Source organism: Miniopterus natalensis, chromosome 7, assembly GCF_054644295.1.
Source record: "Miniopterus natalensis isolate mMinNat1 chromosome 7, mMinNat1.hap1, whole genome shotgun sequence".
Taxonomy (NCBI): Eukaryota; Metazoa; Chordata; class Mammalia; order Chiroptera; family Miniopteridae; genus Miniopterus; species Miniopterus natalensis.
In genome coordinates this window covers 7,279,529-7,298,498 of record NC_142087.1, presented here as the reverse complement: position 1 = coordinate 7,298,498, position 18,970 = coordinate 7,279,529, and the positions used below count along the sequence as shown (strand labels likewise).

At 50.0% G+C, this 18,970-nt stretch overlaps 1 protein-coding gene across 1 annotated transcript in view; it reads right to left on the bottom strand.

Annotated features, from left to right (window-relative positions):
- The window catches only part of PTPRT (protein tyrosine phosphatase receptor type T), a 511,569-nt gene that overhangs the window by 129,024 nt on the left and 363,575 nt on the right, over positions 1-18,970 (bottom strand). The window contains exon 13 of the mRNA XM_087819279.1: positions 2,648-2,783. Within this exon, the coding sequence (XP_087675405.1) occupies positions 2,648-2,783 (136 nt within the window). The remainder of the gene's footprint in view (positions 1-2,647; positions 2,784-18,970) is intronic.

Here is an 18,970-nt window from a genome sequence, read left to right as displayed (position 1 = left end):
AGGTGTTGGACTTCTGAGAGCTCCTGGATCCAGGAACTACCTGTGGACCACGATGGGACTGAAGAGATGCGGATACAGGATCCTGAGTTGTGCTGATCTGCTTATTGTTTGGGGGTTTCTTTACCTTAATAATACTTCCCTTAGAACACTGTGTTCTGGCCATCAGTAAGTTAGTGACAGGCTCAATCGACCAATGAAGTTTTCCCCGTAAAAGGTAAAGGAGCCCCCCAAGCCCTTCACTGGCCTTTGGGCATCTCTAGACAGAAGACATTGTATGTCAGTAGAAAGAGTGCAGGCCTTGGCTTAATTTCTCCCCCTTTACCTTTCTCCCCTCCTCTCCTCTTTTCGTCTCTCTCCCCTTTTCCTTCCCCTATACCCATCTGTACATTATGATCAACTAGTTCAGCAAAATGTTATATTTTCCCTAAAAGACACTGCATATGTAAATGCTGATTGGCAAACTCCCAACCTCTGCCGAGGGCCACCACACCTGCGATTTGCCTCCTGGGGAGAAATGGTGATCATGCGACACCTGTGGGTTGGGTCTGATGGGTGACATGATACAGGTGAGAGATGGAGCTACGCAGAGGAGGCTAGAACCACACAAGGGACCCCCTTTACACTTGCTCCCACCCAGGAAGCAGGAAGGCCTCTCCTCCCTCCCAGAAGTCACGCTTTCAGAAATAGCTGCTGGGGAGGAAGTGAAATTTCTTCACAGGCTCACAGGCGACAATGATGTGGGTGAAGCCAGGCTTTAGAAAGAGCAAAATCGGAAGAGCATAGCTGACTGACAAGTTGGTGGCAAAGAATACTGCAGGTCTATCAATAGAAATGCGGTTCTCTTAAGCTGGCTACTCTTCCAGGTAGACAATCCCAGACTCACCTCTGCCTCCAATGGGCCTGCGATTCTAAGAAACACGGCAATCTTATGTGCAATGTGCTTACTTCCCCCCCAAATCAGACCTCATGTTCGACCTCATCGAATAGCCGCTGACTGGTCACGGAGACATTCGATATGGCCACGTTTTAGGGATGAAGGTAATAATGTGACAATGCGGTGCTGTCCTTAACCCTCTGGGGACTCTTGCTCCCCAATATTAACACAGTACCTCCCCCCACAACCTCTCCAACCACCAAATCAGCAGCTGGGTGAGAACTTTAACTCTTCAGTCCTTCTGCTTTGGAGCCTGAGGGAGAGAGTGGTCCTGTCACACAAAAGACGTCAGGAAAGGACAAGGTCCTACCAATAAGATGTCCTGGCCGTAGCAGGCACTGACTGATTCAGAACAGGGCCATCAGAGACACAGGGACACTCTGGTGCCAAAACGGCTGAGAGAAGGCTGGCTGCGTGTATGTGGGAGCCACAGTATTTCTGACTCACTGGTGGTTGAAAATGGGAAATTATTATTTTTGTTTAACTTTCTGCATTTATATATTCACATCACCCCTTAAGTAGAAGCTGGGTGCTATCTTTGGGACATTCTGTCCCTTCGTCTCTGCGGGAAACAAGTTTCAGGAGCACTTTTTATTCTACAGATGGAAACAAGTCCCTGGCCCTTGCTATTGGGCTTGCCCCGAACTCCGTGAGACCAAACCTAGAGCTTCGGGCTGAGGTGTTGAGCAGTTTCTTTAATAATGGAAAAGTCTCTTTAAATTGGGGGCAGGGCACATGGCAGCGCATATTCTTACAATGCAGGTAAAGGCTTTGCCCGCTCTGGCGTGTTGGGGGAGTGGGAAGGTGGAGGCCAAGGCTGGGACCCCGGTGGAGAAACTGAGGAGACACGGAGGCGGGCGGGCGGTGCGGAGCCTGGCAGCCGCCCAGGGGCGAAGCAGAGGCGGAGGGGGGCGCGTCTAGGGGAGCGAGTGCACTGCAGGGGCGCACTGCTGAGGCTGACCGGCTTCCCTGGGGACATCTCCTTCCCCTCTGCAGGGCCCCTGCCTCACCCTCAAGCCTGTGCATATCTGATAAACAGAAGGTGGCGAGTGCGAATCTCGGGGATGCCGAAGGATCTGTACCCTGCTTTCACGAGCAACAGTCTCAAGGGAACACACACAACAGGAGAAAACTGTGCCGGTTGACCAGAGGTGCCCGGGGAGACACGCTGTTGAGCGGTGCCAAGCAGCACCAGTCCGGCTGGGAAGGTTCTGCGGGACACAGAGGAGGAAGGAGCTCTCCCTTGAGACTGTTCCCCTTCTGGAGGCTTTACCCTGTCATTGCTCGGCCAGAGGAGATGGGGGTGAAAAAAGAGAAGGGGAAGCGGTACTTTTCTGCATCTGTATTTCTGGGCTCATTGGTGTCCCTGGGGATCCCCAGTTATCTTGATGACATGACCAACCACAACAGAGCAAGCAGTTAAGTCAGAGAAGACTCATTCCATGATATAAAGGCCCCCACGGCACGTCGAGGTGGCCGACGCACAGGGTGCACTACCCCATGAGAAACGGACCATCTCGGGGCGCTCCCCTGAAGGCAGCCCATTGCCCTCAGTCACCAACAAAATGAACCACCACTGGCCCAAGTATTTCAGGACCTCGGCAATCCAGCCGTAGGCCCTCGCTCGAAAGTGCCCCCCAGAGCAGTGACCCGGCCACATGGCAGGGCTGGGCCACCTGCAGTGGGCATCGCCGGCGGGGCAGCCAGACTCACCTCCTTTTGATGGTGAGCATCACGCCCAAGAGGAGGATGATGAACATGAGGAGGCCGGCGACCCCCCCGGCCATCTTCACGGTGCTGTCCGCCTGCTTCTCCGGCTCCACGGTGTTAGAATTCTGGGCGGAGGCACCTTGGGGGGAGGGAAGGAGAAAGATGTTGGAAAGGCTCACGCACGTGGTAATACAATGATGGCAACCATAACGGACCATAGTTATTGAGGGCTGACTATGTGCCAGGCACTGTGCTGAGGGCGTTACACACACCGTCCCGCTCAATCCTTCTGAGGGCCAGTCCCCTCTGAAGTTGGGGTTATCACTATATCCTGCTTTCTGCAGATGTAAAAAGGGAGCCTCGGAGAGACTGAGTGCCCTAAGGTTACACCACCGCTGAGCTGGGGCACCCCCACTGTCCACGTCCTCAGTGGAGGGGCTTATCGCTCACACTGCTTATCTCTGGGATCGGGCCACGGAATTACGGCTCGGATCTCGGGTTCATGACACTGTTCCAAACCCTACTTCATCCCTTCAGGCAAACGGTGACAACAGCTTTATGGTAAGGCAACACTAGTAAGGCCGCTGGATTTACAAAGATAAAAACAAAGTTTTTGTTTTATGCCTTATTTAAAGCAAACGGGTGGAGGGGGCAGAAATTTAGTGTTTTAAAAGGGAATTGCCTTGGGTTCAAAGAACACTTACATGCGACTAAGTCCAGTTTTTAAATTTAACGCTGATGTTACACACTCTGCCGGATGCTAACTCGCTGGCTCAGGTCCAGGCAGAGGAAGGCAGGGGGCTGAGCACTTACGATACCCTCTGCCCCGTGCTGGGCCATTTCACGGATCCACCTTGGTGAGTCCTCACAAACACTCCCAAAAGTAGAAATGATTTTCCCATTTTGTAGAGAGGAAACCAAGGGGACTTGCTGAAGGTCACATGGCTGATAAAGGTCAGAGCCAGGATTCCACAGGTTTTCTGACACGAAGTCTAGGCCTCGTCAGAAACCTCGCATTCCACTTTCAGGTCCCCTGGTCCCTCAATCCCCTGCCCCCAAACAATGATTTTGCTAACACCATAGCAAAAGCAAGCAGACAGAAAGTGCCTAAGCTTGACTTCTTCATGCAACGGACCAGGGATCAGAGGCAAGTCCTCCCTCCGGACCACCGTGTGGACACTGCTGGAGAGCACTGCTGGTCCAGTACCCTGAGTGAGTCCCTCCTGCCGCTCTTCAGCTTCCCAGTGGGGCCAGGACTGTGTGAAGCTGCCTAAATGCAGAGAATCCTCTTCCTGACCACCCCTACTTTTCTGCTATGTCAGCACCAGCCCATCGCTCATCAGCAACAACACCTTTGGTTGCCTGTGCCCCTGGGAGAGTTCCTCTCCTCCCTCTCTGCTCTGGTAACTCGGTAACACTTTGCATATACCTCCATGTCCTGATATTATTAGTTATTTGTTTCCCCAACTGTCTCCTCCAGTGGCCTGCAAGCTCCTGAGGGGCGAGGTGATGCCTCCTCTATCTTTGCTTCCTCATGTCAGCCCAGAGCCTGGCTCATAAGCGGTGTTCCCTTAATGTTTTCACTGTTCAATGTTTAGCTGAAGGGATGACATCGATGCCTACACACATTTGTTCTCATGGAACCAAACTGAGTTTCTCCTTTCTGCAGCCATGTGATCACAGAACTCAGCTGAGTTGAAGGGACATTGATGCCCATGAGCTATGACTCTGGTCCCCAGACTCCCCGATGGTTAAGAACAGCCTTCCAGCACCATGATGCAATCCTCTTCCTGCTTAAGTGTCCGGTGTGTGCTCTATCGGAGCACCGTCCCCACATTCCCTGTAACTTAGAAAAGCCGGGTTGACTCAGCCAAGCCTCCCTAGTGAAAACAGCCAGTCTTCAAGAGTAGGGAGTGCGTCCTAGTCATCTCTCTAATGCCAGTGTCCAGCCCAGGCCTCCTCCCTTGTCATTGTTGGTTAGCGGATGACCATCGAATGACATAAAGGCAAGGGAACCACAGTTATTCGCTTCCTTCATTAACTTGCTACTGAGCACTCATGGCTGTGGGCCAAACTATCCTGTCAGTGGGGTCAGAGATCCTCTTTATGGAAGGACTTATGGCTGAGGGATTTTCTCCTATTCCCATCACTCGCTAAAGAGAAAGCCGGAGCATGAAATCCCAACATCACCTGTGCAGGCTCCACTTATCTAGAGCCAGAGAGTTCCTGGTGGAGCTAGCTGACCGCCTCTGGCAGGGCTGGGCTCACGTTCCAGAGTGGGGGATGGTTCCCAGGAACCCCCATGCAGCTCTTCTTTCCCAGTTTGGAGACAAGATTCCTAAACTATATCTAGTCCCTAAGACATATGACATGACCAAGCACAAAGGAGGCTGCGTACCTCAGATCACAGTTTCCTTAAGAGTGTCAGAGTCCTTGTATTTGGATTGGAAGGAAGTGTTGGCTCAGGAGCATTCACTCATTGGCATAGCTGAACTTGACTTAGTGTCTGCTTAGAGATCCAGTTTCAGAGACTGGGGGTTCAAAGGCAAAGGAGCCCTGGAGAGGATCCTAACTCCCCAGAAACACTGTTATTAGCTTGGTCTAATGAGATTCACACTTCGTTCCTTTAATAAGTAATCACAAGCACCCTCTATATGCCAGGCATTTGGTGATCCAGTGGTGAGCAAAACAGGCACAGTTCCTGCCCTCAAAGAGCCTACAGTGAGTGTTGGTGGGGCTCAGGAAATAGGATTAATGAACCAAGAATCAATAATAGTAAGCTTTTGACTCTATTAAGGATCAGAATTGAGAGGCGCATGACACTTGGGAAGCGTATAATGGGGAAATGAATCATCCCCGGGAGGAAGTGGCCAGTGGGTGAGCTCCCAGGGCAGACAGGCTATAACTGGATGAAGAGACAGTGAGAGGGTCACATGGGAGCCGCAGAAGAAACAGCACTGGACAGGCTGTGTGATGGGGCAAGGAGCCTGGTGCATTCAAGAAATGAAAGAAATATAGTGTAATGAGGGCGAGAGAGAAGCTGGAGGGGGCAGCACAGGCCAGTCCACACAGGACATGATAGGCCGCAATGACAGTTTTTGTTCTTTACCCCAAGAAACACAGAAAGCCACTTGAGTGCTATCATGGGGCAATGATGTGGTGGGATTTTTATTTCCAACACATCGCTGCAGCTTTCACTGTGAAGCCAGAGTAGACCGGAGAGACGAATTCTGCAGGCACGTCGGGGGGCGGGGGAGATGATAGTTGCTGGGCTCAGGTAACGGCAGTGTGGATGGGAAGATGCAACAGAGAGATAATTACCTGAAATAGACATAAATAAAGCCTGTTGATGGACTAGATTCGGGAATAAAGGAGAGAGAGCTGTCGAGGAGCATCACAAGTCTTTGGTTTTCATAACAAAGTGGTTGGTGGCGCTTGCTGTTTATGAGTTCAGGAAACACCTGAAAAAGGGTAGCTCTAGAGGGAAAATGTGTGTGTTTAGGGTAATCTGAGCTTGAGAGATACTCTAGAAAAGTAGAAGCTCTAAAGAGTTGGAGGTAAAAATGTGTGAACACACATAGTGGCACTTGAAGCTGGGGGTTGATGAAGTCACCCAGGGGAGAGTAAAGACTGAAAGGAGAGCAGACTTAGGTTGAGACTTAAAGGCCTGTGGTATTTAGTGAGGGGGTAGAGGAAGATGAGCCTGCATAGGAGACCGAGAAGAAGCGAGACAGGTAAGAGAAGTAACCAGGAGAGTATTGTGTCCTAGAGCCAAGAGAAGAGTGTTTCAAGAAGGAAGGAGAAATCAGCGGTGTCAAACACAGCTCCTGGGATAGACTCAAGTCTTGTGCCCAGAGGTAAGTGGGGATCTTGGACGAGTATGTGAAAACCTTTCCCCCAAAATTCTAAGGTGTTCCACCTTCAGTGGTGATCATGAACCAGCAAAGGGACATACTTGAGAGTCACAGAGGAGCATCCAAAACATTCAGAGAGGCCATCTCAAAGGCCGCAGCCCAGTAGTTTAGACAAATTCAATGAGTTCAGCCATCAGGCATCAGAGCTGACATCCCAGACTCTACACAGCAAAGTTACTATGAGGAGCCATGCTTGGCTGGTCCACCTGGATTCCAGATACAGGGACGTGAACGTTCCCTGGGACATGGCAAATTCAACTTCCACTTCAGCATCCTTTCAATCCTTTCAAGGGCACTTGCTCTGGTGTCTGGGGATTTGTGCTTCTGTTCATAAGGGAAGTGTGCTGTGTTCAAAGGGGACACAGTACAGAGGAAAGGACTCTGGGATCAAAGGCCAGGTAGGATGCACAGGTGGCTCCTATAGCTGAGAGGAAAACGAGAGGGATGGAGACAGAGGATGAGCCTGTCCTGGTCGGGTTGCAGTCAGGAACGTGTCCGCAGGGCTCGCGTCACAAGTGCTCCACGAGCAGACGAGAACCTGTGATAGGACTTAGGGAAGCATGTGAGGCTGGCTAATGATGGGGCTCCTGGCAATGTGAGCGGCTCTCAGGCAGGTGCTGGGCTCCTCACCAAACAGAAGCTCAATCATGACTTTTTAAAAATTTAGCTTAAGTGTGCTGATCCCCTATTGGGTGCCGAGCAATGTGCTAAGCAATAAGTCATTTGATCTTCATAAAACTCGACGCAGAAGGAGCTAGTTTTATTTTCCCTTTTATATAGATTAGAAATGTTCACAAAGGGTGAGTGACTTGTCCCTGGCATCCGTCTCACTAGTGAGTTCCGGAGCTAGGATTCTGTGTGCAGGACACATCCCCTATCGCTACGATGGGCTGTCCTGGCAGAGCTGTGGTTAAGGCAATGCTAACACTGAGTCCGCACAGGCCAGCCATCTCACCCACTGCCTGGAATCCAAGGGAACTCTTCAGAGAGGCAGAACTGGAAACCTTTTCATGAGAGTCAAACTTAGCACCAGTCTTCAGACCCAAAAAGGCTCTGGCCCTGGCCCTGGGTGACTTTTGTCTACTAAGCAGGAACTGGGAGTCTAAGAACTGAGAGAAGGGGAGGCATATGAATGTATCCCCTTCATCTCTGCACCCCACTGGGAGCCAGCCTGAGAACAGTCTGAGTAAATAAGAACTGGCAACGAGGTTCCAGGTGGTAGATTTATCCAACTGGAGTAGCTTCCAGGCTCCTCCTGAGTCGCCTGTGTGATGTAGTCCTCAAAAACAATCCTGTGAACTCAGCCTGCACCGCAGAGGACTCCTGTCTCCAACATGAGACTGCACGCCCGACCTTCTACCCCGGCCAGCTGGGCCCTCCCAGCTCTGAGCGCTCCCAAAGGCTGAGCCAGTCCTCTAAAAAAGGCATTGCTGCCCCGGCTCTTGACTCTTTCCACAAAAGCTACTGTGGCACAGAATCTAGTGCCCTCCTAGCTCCAGCTCAGAGCCCACATCTGGCTTTTGACATACTACTTGTCCACTCTTGGACATGGAAACCTGGTGCCCAAGGCACGGCTCTTGGTCTCTTGAAGTCTGTCCCCCTCTCTCAATATTCACGCCATACATAGGACCCAGTCACCATGTTCTGTTTCCCCTACTGTCTCCTTCCATGTTACCAAACAACCATGATGGTTTACATCCCAAGGACTCCTAGGAGCCAACAAGGGCAATGCTGCTCAGCTCTACTCTGCACTAGACGGGCCAACCTGAGGAGGCTTGTTCAGCTGTGGACCCAGCCTCGGAGAGGGAGCTCCAGGATGAAGACAGGCCAAGAGCCTTGTCAAAGTGTGGTCCAATGACCAGAAGCATCAACATCACCTGGGAACTTATCACAAATACAGAATCGCAGGCCCCACCCCAGATCTACTGAATCATCATTTTAACAATGTGATTCAGGTACACATTAAAATCCAGACATCATTGACTTTGGAGGAGTGGAAGTCGGAATCAAGACTTTTCAGTCTAGAGAAGGAAAGATTCAGATGACTCCTAATTCTTGCCTTCAAAAAGTTAAAAGCAAGAGTAGAAAGATGGAATAGATTTGGTCCCTTGAATTTTAAAGGTCAGAGCTCATACTACTGGGTAGAAGTGACAGGGACAGATTTGGGGCCAATACAGGAAAGTATATAATGTGGAAGTACTATCCAGCTGAGGGCCTGCCCAGCCCCTTTCAAGGTGGCATTATGCTGTGAGAGCAGCACAAAAGCAGCCATGGTTCCCAAGTCCATTTCAGAGTTAGCTATACCTTTACGTGACCTACTCTGTCTCCAGCTGGTCTCACCTCCTAGGTTTCTTGGATGCTCAACCAAGCCCTCAATATCTTGACCTTTCTTCTCTGTGATTGACCCCACCTCCCACCTCAACCCAGCATCCCTTGATTCCAGTGACACCCATGCTCTGGGTGAAAGACAATCTCCCTGCCACCCTTAGAGTCATGAGACTCCCACGGGATCTACCTCCAGGCCCCCAAGTTACCAACAAAGACAGGAAAATGTGTCACCGACAATGAAAGGCACTGTCTGGGCACTGAGCACAATCCCCATCAAGCAGAAGAGACTACATGACCTCTAATACTCTTTCTGAGGTTTGAGATGCTATGGTTTTATCAGATAGGTCAAAAGTAATGGGTTTAAAATTAGAAATACATGAGCTTGCATCCAGACTCCATCACTAATTTGTTGCGTGACCTTGATCAAAGCTGTTAACTGTAATGTGATTTAATATCCTCATTTATAAAATAGGGAGTAAATGCCAAGTTCACAGGGATTTTCTAAGGATCAAATGTAACAACAGAGGTAAAAATGCTTGACAAACTCTGAGGAACTGCTCACACATGTGGCATAATGACAGCATGTCCTTGGGACTGGTTCCAGAGTGACAGCAAGGTTTTTTGGTGTCTGAAAACTGTGGGTGCACAGTGGGTGCTGGGGCGATGCCTCCTTGCAACCTGCTGCCTGAGTTTTTCCAGTCCTCAGGATGAAGGCAGGCAGAGCCCCCAGAGTGAGTCAGTTAACTTTCCTCCTATAGGCAAGGCCTGTATCAGGCTCACATCTGGATGACTTCATGGCAGCGATAACATAATTTGGCAACAAGGGATTAATGATTCATCCTCAAAGTGCTCTCACTGGCTACAGGCCCAATTCTATAGCTTTACTTCAGAGAATTTCCCCTGTAAAGATATGGAGCAAAAATAGAAGTTGCAGATAAAGAACATCTAATAGCGATTGATAAAACTAAGTAAATCCCAGCGGAAGCATAGCCCATGCTGATGATCACTGCTGATGGTGAGAAAAGGAAGCCAGCTCTCGGGGACACAACTCCTGAAAGCTGAAGTCTTTAAAATAAACGGTCGCCTCTTAGCTACCCAAGGGCATATTATCCCCAAATCTGAGCACGTTGGCAGTTCACCCCCTGTACTTAATGACTTCTGTTCTTGAAGTTTCTCTGCTTTTACCCTGGCTCTGCGTGCATCTGACACCCAGGGGAGAGAAGCTTTGAGACCCTGCATCTGAGCTGCCACCTCTATGCCAGAGAAACTTTTAAGTATCACAGGCTTCTCTGATTACGGGGGGTTCTGCCAAGAGGCGGCAACAGGGAAAAGATGAAGCTGGGCAACTTTCCGTTCTCCTGAAGTCAGGGATGCACCAAATCCCTGCCTGATTTTGCTGGAAGCGAATTCTCAGAACGGTGGGCTAAGGTGAAACTGAAGTCCAGACAGGAAAAGAGTTGGAGGAAAGCATCTGGATCCTTCATTAGGCTGAAGCCTCCAGACTGTGCACATGCATCCCAAGGCGCCGCGAGCTTTGTAGCTGTGATTGGGAGCTACTCTCTTGTCTCTGGGGACTGAGGTGGTGGTTACTGCACAGGAGGGCGCGAGAGGCCTGCAGAGAAACAAATGCTGTTGCTGACTTTATTTTTTTAATGGAAAAATGTGGATTCTAGATATTTCACACGAGTAAGTGTGATGTTGATATAAAAAAAATATACAGACTGAATAATTAAATCAGGTTTCCTTTTCATTACCATTTACTAAGGGAGGAAATAACCACTAGAAGCCAGCAAGGGCTCTGCGTCAGTCAGCATCCAACAGGAAAAAGGGAAACTGCTCCAAATGCTTACACCGGAGCAAACTTACTAGAGGGGTGAGTGGTACTCAGGGCTCAGGAGGGGATGGCGAGGCAACCCAGAGGGTAACATCGCAGCCATTACCCACCCAGACCTGAGAGACAAAGGGCAGAACCCAGAGGTCAGGGTCACCCAACAGAAGAGAGACCCAGAGAACTTGGAGCCACAGAGGGGCCTGAGGCCAAGAGGGAAAGCCTTTTCCTTCTTCCTGCTCCACAGTTCATGTCTCCTGTTGGCCAAACCTGGACACCACCTGACATGAGGCCCAGGGGTCATCTGTATGTCCCAGCATACAGGGGTGGGGAGCAAAGGTTGGATGTGAGGCCTAACGAGCCAATGAACAGAATGCACTTTCGAAGAACATGTGATGCTAGGTTCACCTCGTTACCACTTCTGAGAGGTGTCTGGACTTGTAAATCAGAAGGAATGTCCAGTATTGTGTCTTGAGCAAAGTCATGGCCAAGATGAAGACATTGTGACTGGCTTTCTGGTTAGCCAGGTGTTAAACTGGGCTGGATCGACAGGAGTCAGGACACCTGACCACATGTGAAACAGAAATATTATTAACAATAAAGAGTTAACATATACTGGGAGTTTTAACTATAAACCAGGGTGCTGTTTTAAGTCCTTCATTTATACTATGTCTTTTAATCTCACTACAATGCTATGAAGCAGATTCTCTCATTATACCCATTTCAGAGATAGGAAAACTGAGGTTCAGAGATACTAAGTAACAGTAGCAAGTGGTAGAGATGGGATTTGAACCCCAACAGTCTGGTACAGAGTTTATGCTCTTTATTTTATTATTACTTTTAAAAATATATATTTTTATTGATTTCAGACAGAAGAAGGAAGGAGAGAGAAACATCAATGATAAGAGTGTCATTGATCAGCTGCCCCCTGCACGCCCCCTACTGGGGGGAATTGAGCCCACAACCCAGGCATGTGCCCTGACAGGGAATCAAACCACGATCTCCTGGATAATAGATCGCTGCTCAACTGCTGAACCACAATGGCTGGGCCAGAGTTCATTCTCTTTAAATCATTATACCATTCTTCCACCTCTCCCATAACTAGGGGGAGAGATTGCTAAGCAGAGAAACCTGCTTGTCTTTCCTCAAATATCAGGAAAAAAAAGCAGACTGGTATTTAGGGAATCTAGAGCCTAATCTTGACCAGCCAGATGAAGATGCCTTTGCATTTATTCCTGTCCCTGCTCAGTGAGCCACCCGCTTGCGTCATGCAGTTCCGTTTACACCCGCTTTTCTTGAAGATGATCTCTTCTCCTCTCCTCTCCTCTGCTTCCTGCCCTCTCACTAACATATAATATTCTAATATCTAAGAGATTGATGAGCATGTCATATGAATCTTGTTATAAGGGCGAAATTATACAGACTTTGCTCAAATGATATTTACACTTGACCTTTTAAACTTAAGTTCCCTCATCCTTTGCATTTTCCTTGTACACCAGCCACCATCTCCGAGCCCTTAATATATTGCATTTAACTTTATTATTAGTCCCTGGGCTTTCTTTATAATACCTTTCTTGATATTTAGCAACCAAAGCATCCCATATAATTTCACAGAGAGACAAGTCTCGCTCAAGTTTAGGCAACTATTTTCTGCTTTATTTCCAATACTCTCTCTTTGATCTCATGATGACAAATTTTTCAAATTGCTGGCTACCTCCCCCACATCTCGGAACACGCCTCCATCACGAGATCTGGTAGATAATGGAGTACATAAGAAGGATTATTCCATCATTCTTCTAAGTGACATCACCTAGGATGTTTCTCAAGTAATAAATAAATTGCCTCAATTCATCATATGACAGTAATTGCTTTTACCCAAGATTTAACTCGGAGTCAATGTCAAGTAGCTGGAAAATACTACAGAGGCACAGGATTTTCAAAGATAGCTCTACCCTTGCTGCAGAAAGCCACTGAATAAGTACTGAGTTAAGTATAAAGAAGATACAGATTTATAATATCCCAGACTCCCTCAATATTACCCAGCTTGTCCTAAGAGGTGGGAATCGACTTCATCACAGGCTCTACAACTAAAACTGCTATATATTGCTGACAGGGGTTGCCCTCTTCTTCAGACTTTAATGGAGGTTAACACCCCATGAGATAGGAGTAGCTTTAATTGATTGTTTGAAAACACTCTGGCCACACAAATAAATTGTCCTTCAAGTGCTGATTCCCCTTGGTCCCATGCACCCCCCGAATCTGTGTTTCCAGGTAGACCTTGTTTTGCACAGCAGCTGCTCCGTGTAGGTCAAATTCTCGTTCAGTCATGTTACTCATGGTAGGAAAGACGGCTATGTAAGACCCTGAGGGTGAATCACTTCTGGTGAAAAAATCTCCTTTATTCTAAACTTTTTAAAAACGCATTTTGGAATTTAGTATATTTAAGATCAGTTATGACCAACTGATGCCAGGCACTGTCATTATTGACAGGTCCTTTGTAAGGCATGTCCTTTCAAGGGCTGTACCAGTGGTGGGCTGAGAATCCTTGTACCTCTTCCCATGGTCTCAAATGCTCCCTCTTGAGCCCAGGGAAGGCCTTCAGCATGAGTGCCAGGACCCTGGCCCGTGACCAGACTAGGATCGTAAGCTATGGCTAGAGTTGGATGCCACACTGTCTAAGAGCCCAGAGATGGGTACACTTTGTACACTGGTTAGACATCAGGACACAGTTCAGGTTAAGGACCAGGATGTGGCTGGGATAGGGGTCAAAGCTGAAGGAGGAATCAGGGGCCAGCCGGTGGCTAGAGCTTAGGAACATTCTGCTAGTCAGTCTGTACCCATGGTGAGGGTCAACCTATGCCCATGAAACCAGACAGAGCTAAGTGGCCTCCAAATGGATCAGACCTATATACTAGCCTCATGAGAACCAACTCAACCCTTGGCACAGAGGAAAAGTCTTGGATGTTGCCTAGTGTGAGTGGTGATAATGAAGATAGTGGATACTGCAGGTGAGGTCATTAAGATACCAACTTGCTGCCTGGGAGCTCAGGAGTGCGCAAGCTGACAATCAAAACTCAGTGTGGGGGGTGCCATGAAGAGCTGTGTGCGGAGAAGGGCATGCGTGATTCTGTTAAGGCTAAACTAGACTACACTCTTTATTTCTACACGTCATTAGTAGTGTGGGACAGGCCATGGGCATCCCTGAGACCAGCTGGTGGCAGCCTCCCGCCACTCCCTCCCTGGCTCCTTGTGGTCCAGCCGAGGTCTGCCCCGCTGGGGAGGATCAGGAGGCTGAGTGAGTTCAGCACCAGCAGAACTGGCTCCCTGCCTGCAGAAATTTGTGTGTTGAGCCAGGAGCCCAGGCGGCTCAAAGCTGCTTAACTATGGCAGAGAGGGGCACCCACGGCCTGCGTTGGGGATTAAGGGTTTGGTCTGAGGAGCAGGTGTAAGAGAGAATGTAGGCTCTTTTGGATGCTCTGTGGCAAAGTGACAGTCCCTTTAGCCTTTCCCAGTATGAGAGCGCTCATGGTCACACGGAGCAGACTTGTCCTTCCTGTGGAGCCAGGGCAGTCCTGGGGCAGCTGTGGAACAGGGGACGCCTTCTCAGGAGCAGTCCGTGTGGAGACAGCTCAAAAGCCGACCAGGGGTGGTCTACAGGTCAAACAGTGCCAAGACTCTGAGAACAGGTTACAACAGCCTAGTTGGTAAGGCAGAGGCCAAGGCCAGGGCATGACCAGCACAGATGAAAAGACTATTCAAACGCAGGAGGCCGGACCAGAAAAAGGGGGTCATCAGAGCCACAGAGTGGAGACCAGTCGGAGCCAAATGCAGAACACAGCCAACAAGGGGACCCCACAGGGAGACAGGGTGGGCCAAAGAGACCTTCTGAGATGGCAGCTCTTGTCCTTGGTCTCCTTGAGGTCTGCAAAGGCAAGCTCTTGAGAGTGGACCCCATCCGCTGCCCAGTGCTCCATTGTTGCATTTCCAAGTGCATTCATTTCTTAGGCCGTTGTAACAAATTATCACAAACGGGATGGCTTAAAACAACTGACATTTGGAGACACAAGGTCTGAAATCAAGGTGTGACAGGGCTCCCTTGGAGATGGCCTCCTGGCCTCTTCCTCGCTGTGGGTGTTTGCTGGCAAGCCTTGGGGTTCCTGAGGGACCATTCCAGTCTCCGCCTCTGTTGTCACATAGCGTTCTCCTCGTGTGTCTCTGTCTTCACGTGATGTTTCCCCTTTGTGTAAGGACGCCGGTCATATTAGATTAGAGCCACCCTCATGACTTCATCTTCACTAATAACATCTGCAAAGACCCTCTTTTTAATAAGGTCACATTTGCAGGAATAGGGGGTTAGGACTGCAACATGTCTTTTCTGAGAGACACAATCCAACCCATAACGCCAGGCTCAGCTGAGCCATGACCCAAGCAGCCTGGGAACTGGCTGCAAATGGGAGGGAGTCTTCGCATTTCATTAAGTAAAATCAAATGCTGGTAGGAGTCAGGGCCAAATGGAAAGTACGTGGGAAGAGGGATGGAGACTCCTGCTTGGTTACAGACTCAGCAGAACAGGAGGCTTCTAGAAGGACAAGATGTCCTGTCTTTATTTGTCTGAACAGGGCAGCAGGGTGCACCAGGGGCTGAGGCGCCCCTAAGGCTCTTACTCAGAAACATAATTTAATTCTTTGCAACTGACTCTGACCAAATTGATACCCCCCAGGAGTGACAGCATTGCCCGACCCAATGGGGCAGGAAGGGGGAAGAGAGGCAAAGACCTGCCCAGCTGGGGCAGCTTTGTCCAAATCTTGCCTCTGGAGCAGGCAGCTTGCAGCAAGCATCAGACTGCTTGAAGAGGGGAGAGGTGTGCGGGAGGGAAGAAATCTATAGGAAGGATTAGTGGAAGCATGAGCGGGATCAGAGAGAACAGCCAGTAAATGTGCGGCACGGAATTCAGATCAGTGCGACGAAACTGAGCGAGGGTAATAAACCAGCAGCAGGACGGCGTCCATTGTTCAGGTTCCCGCCAAACGCACTGCGCGTGTGTTTTCTTTCTTCTAGCCTTTGCCCCTTGGATTTGGAAGCAGAAACACTGAATCTCTGTGTTCTGTACTAAAAGCTGCCCCGCCCCCCCCGCAACAAAGGATGGGAAAAGCAGCTCTTCTGTGAGCCAGATGACAGAAGCAGAAGCCAAGATCTAGGGAGTTTGTCGTGTCTGTTCTTGCTCCCTCGGCGTCTTGGGAGAGGTCTCCCCTGGATGCCCGGGCCTCCGCCCCCAGCCTGACCGCTCCTGGGCCAGCGCCACGCGAGCACAGGCTGGGCACTGCTGGCCTCAGTGGGGCTGCACCAGCCGATCTGGGGGAGCCCCACGCAAAGGCCCCAGAGAATCAGTCTCCAGGAAGCTTGGCAGGTGGAATGGAATAAAGGGAACTGGGCATTTACTGAGCCTTGACTCTGTGCATATCCACTTCTGCTAAGCAGCTGGGTGCAGGGATGGTCAAGGCCTATTTTACCTCTAGATCTGAACTGTCCACAATGCCACAGGTGGTTTCTGAGCACTAGAAATGTGGCTGGTGTGGCTGAGGAACGGAATGTTAACATTTATTTTATTTCAACTAATTTAAATTAAAAATGGAAGCAGTGTACAGTGTGCTTAATTGTAAACACGATGTTGATCTTTTTAGGATTATACTTCACTTTAACTCTTTAAAATTTAGCATCTCAACTGAGAAGTGCTGTACGTGTAAAAGTCACACCAGATTCAAAGACTTAGTGCAAAAAAAGAATGTATAATATCTTTCATTAGTAATTTGAAAATAGTGATTACATGTTAAAATGACAATATTTTGTGTACATTGATTTAAATTAACTATAGGGTGTTTCTCCCAAAATGTATACACACACTTTGAATAATTATAAAGACGGTGTTTATTAAAACACATTTCATTTTCAAAATTGAGCTATCAGCTGTTCAAGTGTACATACATTTTTGGGGGACAGCCTATATATTTAAATTAATTTCACCTGTTACTTTGTACTTTTCTAATGTGACTCTAAAGAACTTAAAATTACATACAGGGCTGAGAATCTATTTCTACTGAACAGTGCAGCCCTGGAGGCTTTCAACAGGGGGCGCTTTTGCCCCTCAGGGTACATTTGCCCCTCAGGGTCCTGAGTTCTATTTGGCTGTGACAACTGGGGGAATAAAGTGTTACTGGCATCTCATGGATAGAGGCCAGGGATGCTCCTAAACATCCTACAATGCCCAGGACAGCCCCCGCCACAAGAATTATCTGTCCCCAAATGTCACTCGTGCCACGGTTGGGAAAGCCTGGCCTAAGCACGGATTCCTTGAAGGAAAGGCCGGCGGGTGGGAGAGGCCTGACGAGCTCGTTGGAGTGAGCTGGGCAAAGAAGCGAGAGCTGCCGTCACACTAAGTGCTCACAACGAGCTGCGGCTAAGGTGCTGTCACCCACCTGTCCAGGTGGGCGTGGGAAGCCCAGGGCCACCAGGCAGAGCGTGGCAGAGCCGAGAGCTGGACTCAGCGGCCACGCTCGGAACGCCACCGCGCCATGGTTGTCCGAGGCGGTGGCGGTGTCTACCGCCTAGTGTCGCCTCGCTCAGGTGTGGGCAGTTGTCGTTTGCACCAGCCATTACTGCCAGCAGGCAACAGGCGTGAACAAGGCACGTTTGGAAAAGGCCAGCCAGCCAGAGACAAGCACTGGCTGCTACCTCTCGTGTCACACAGGCGGAGGACGCGGGGAGATGAATGGAGCCCAGGGCAATAAGCCTGTCGGAGGAGCGCCTCGGGAGGCGAGGGGGGCACAGCTGCGCGAGACACGGGCGGGCTGTTCAAAGAAACCCGCCAGGCCGCGGGGCTTGCACGGGGCCCCGAGAGCACGGCCCGCACGCTCTGAGGGGCACCGCTTCTCCATCAGTGGGTGTGAGCACAGCGCTGAGGGTCACTGTCCCCTCGACGTCCCCGTGCATCCACCTGCAGCCCCGGCCTCTCCTGGAGCGAGGGGGATGCGAGTGGGCTATGAGAGCGCGGGCAGGGCACTGGCGTTTGGTACGGGCCTGCTGGTGCTGCTCCTGGGTAGGGCACTCCCGAGGGTCACCTAATGTAATCCTTTCCCTTCCCTTGACTATTTGAGAGTAAGCTGGTGACATTCAATGCACCATCAACTCGGAGTCCCTAATGCATCCTTTCATATGACCCTGGAGCGAGTGTGACAGTTGTGCAGGTGAGATAAGGCCATGCAACTTGCTGAGGGTCCTATAACTAGGGAGTGGCTAGATGGCGTTCCTGGGGAGTCGGTAGTGACACACTGGGCTCTGGGGGTCAATGGCAGGGATAGGACTTGGCTGTAGTGAGTACTGCTGAGGTTTTGCCCAGATCTCTTTTGCTTGGGCGGGTACAGCTCATCTCCAGCTGCTGTGCTGGCTGCTAACAGCTCACAGATACCCCTTTCCCTGCAGAAGTGCCATCAGACCAAGGGGTGTCACCTCCCCAGGAAGGTATGCACTCCCACAGCAGCCCATAGCCAGTGGCCGACTGACATGGTGCGTTTGTTGGTTGGGACAAGTGCCGGCCACCTTGTCTCACGATGGGAGCAGCCCTGCCATACAGTCCACACTCCGGATCCCCTGTGGGCTCCGCTGACTGGGCCCCACACCCTCCCTCGGCTTCTTTCCCACCCTCTCGTGACTCCCTCCTTTTCTTCATTCCGAGGATGCTCCTCAATGAATAATTTGCACAAGAATTCCGGTCTAAAACTCTGTGTCCAGGGAACCCCACCTAAGACACTCACTAACAGCAATGTTTCTGAGTCTGGGAAGGAGGCGAAGGTACTGGATGGCTGGTCTCACATCATCCTTGCCTGCTGGGTCCCCTTTCCCACCGTGATAAACTGACCAGCTAGGGACTACGAGAGAGGAAGCCACTGTCTGAGCAACAACTTTGAGAGGCAATGGTCAAATATTTGAAATCTCCGAGAAACTTCCCACTGACCAGAAAGGTCCCAGCAGTAGATTCTAGGTCAGCAGAGTCTCCTTTGTCTTGAGGGTGACGATGGGCGTCAGCCTCTGACACAGGTGGGCTTTGCATCCCAGCCTTGAAGACAGGCAGGTGTTATGTGAAATGAGCTCAAACTATGGGTTCAAGGGGAGGGGCTGGTGGTTCTTGCAAACAAATACCTACTCTAGCCTGGGCGCTCCCATCCCACCACTTTCCCCGCCCATTATCTTGTTTTGTCCCAG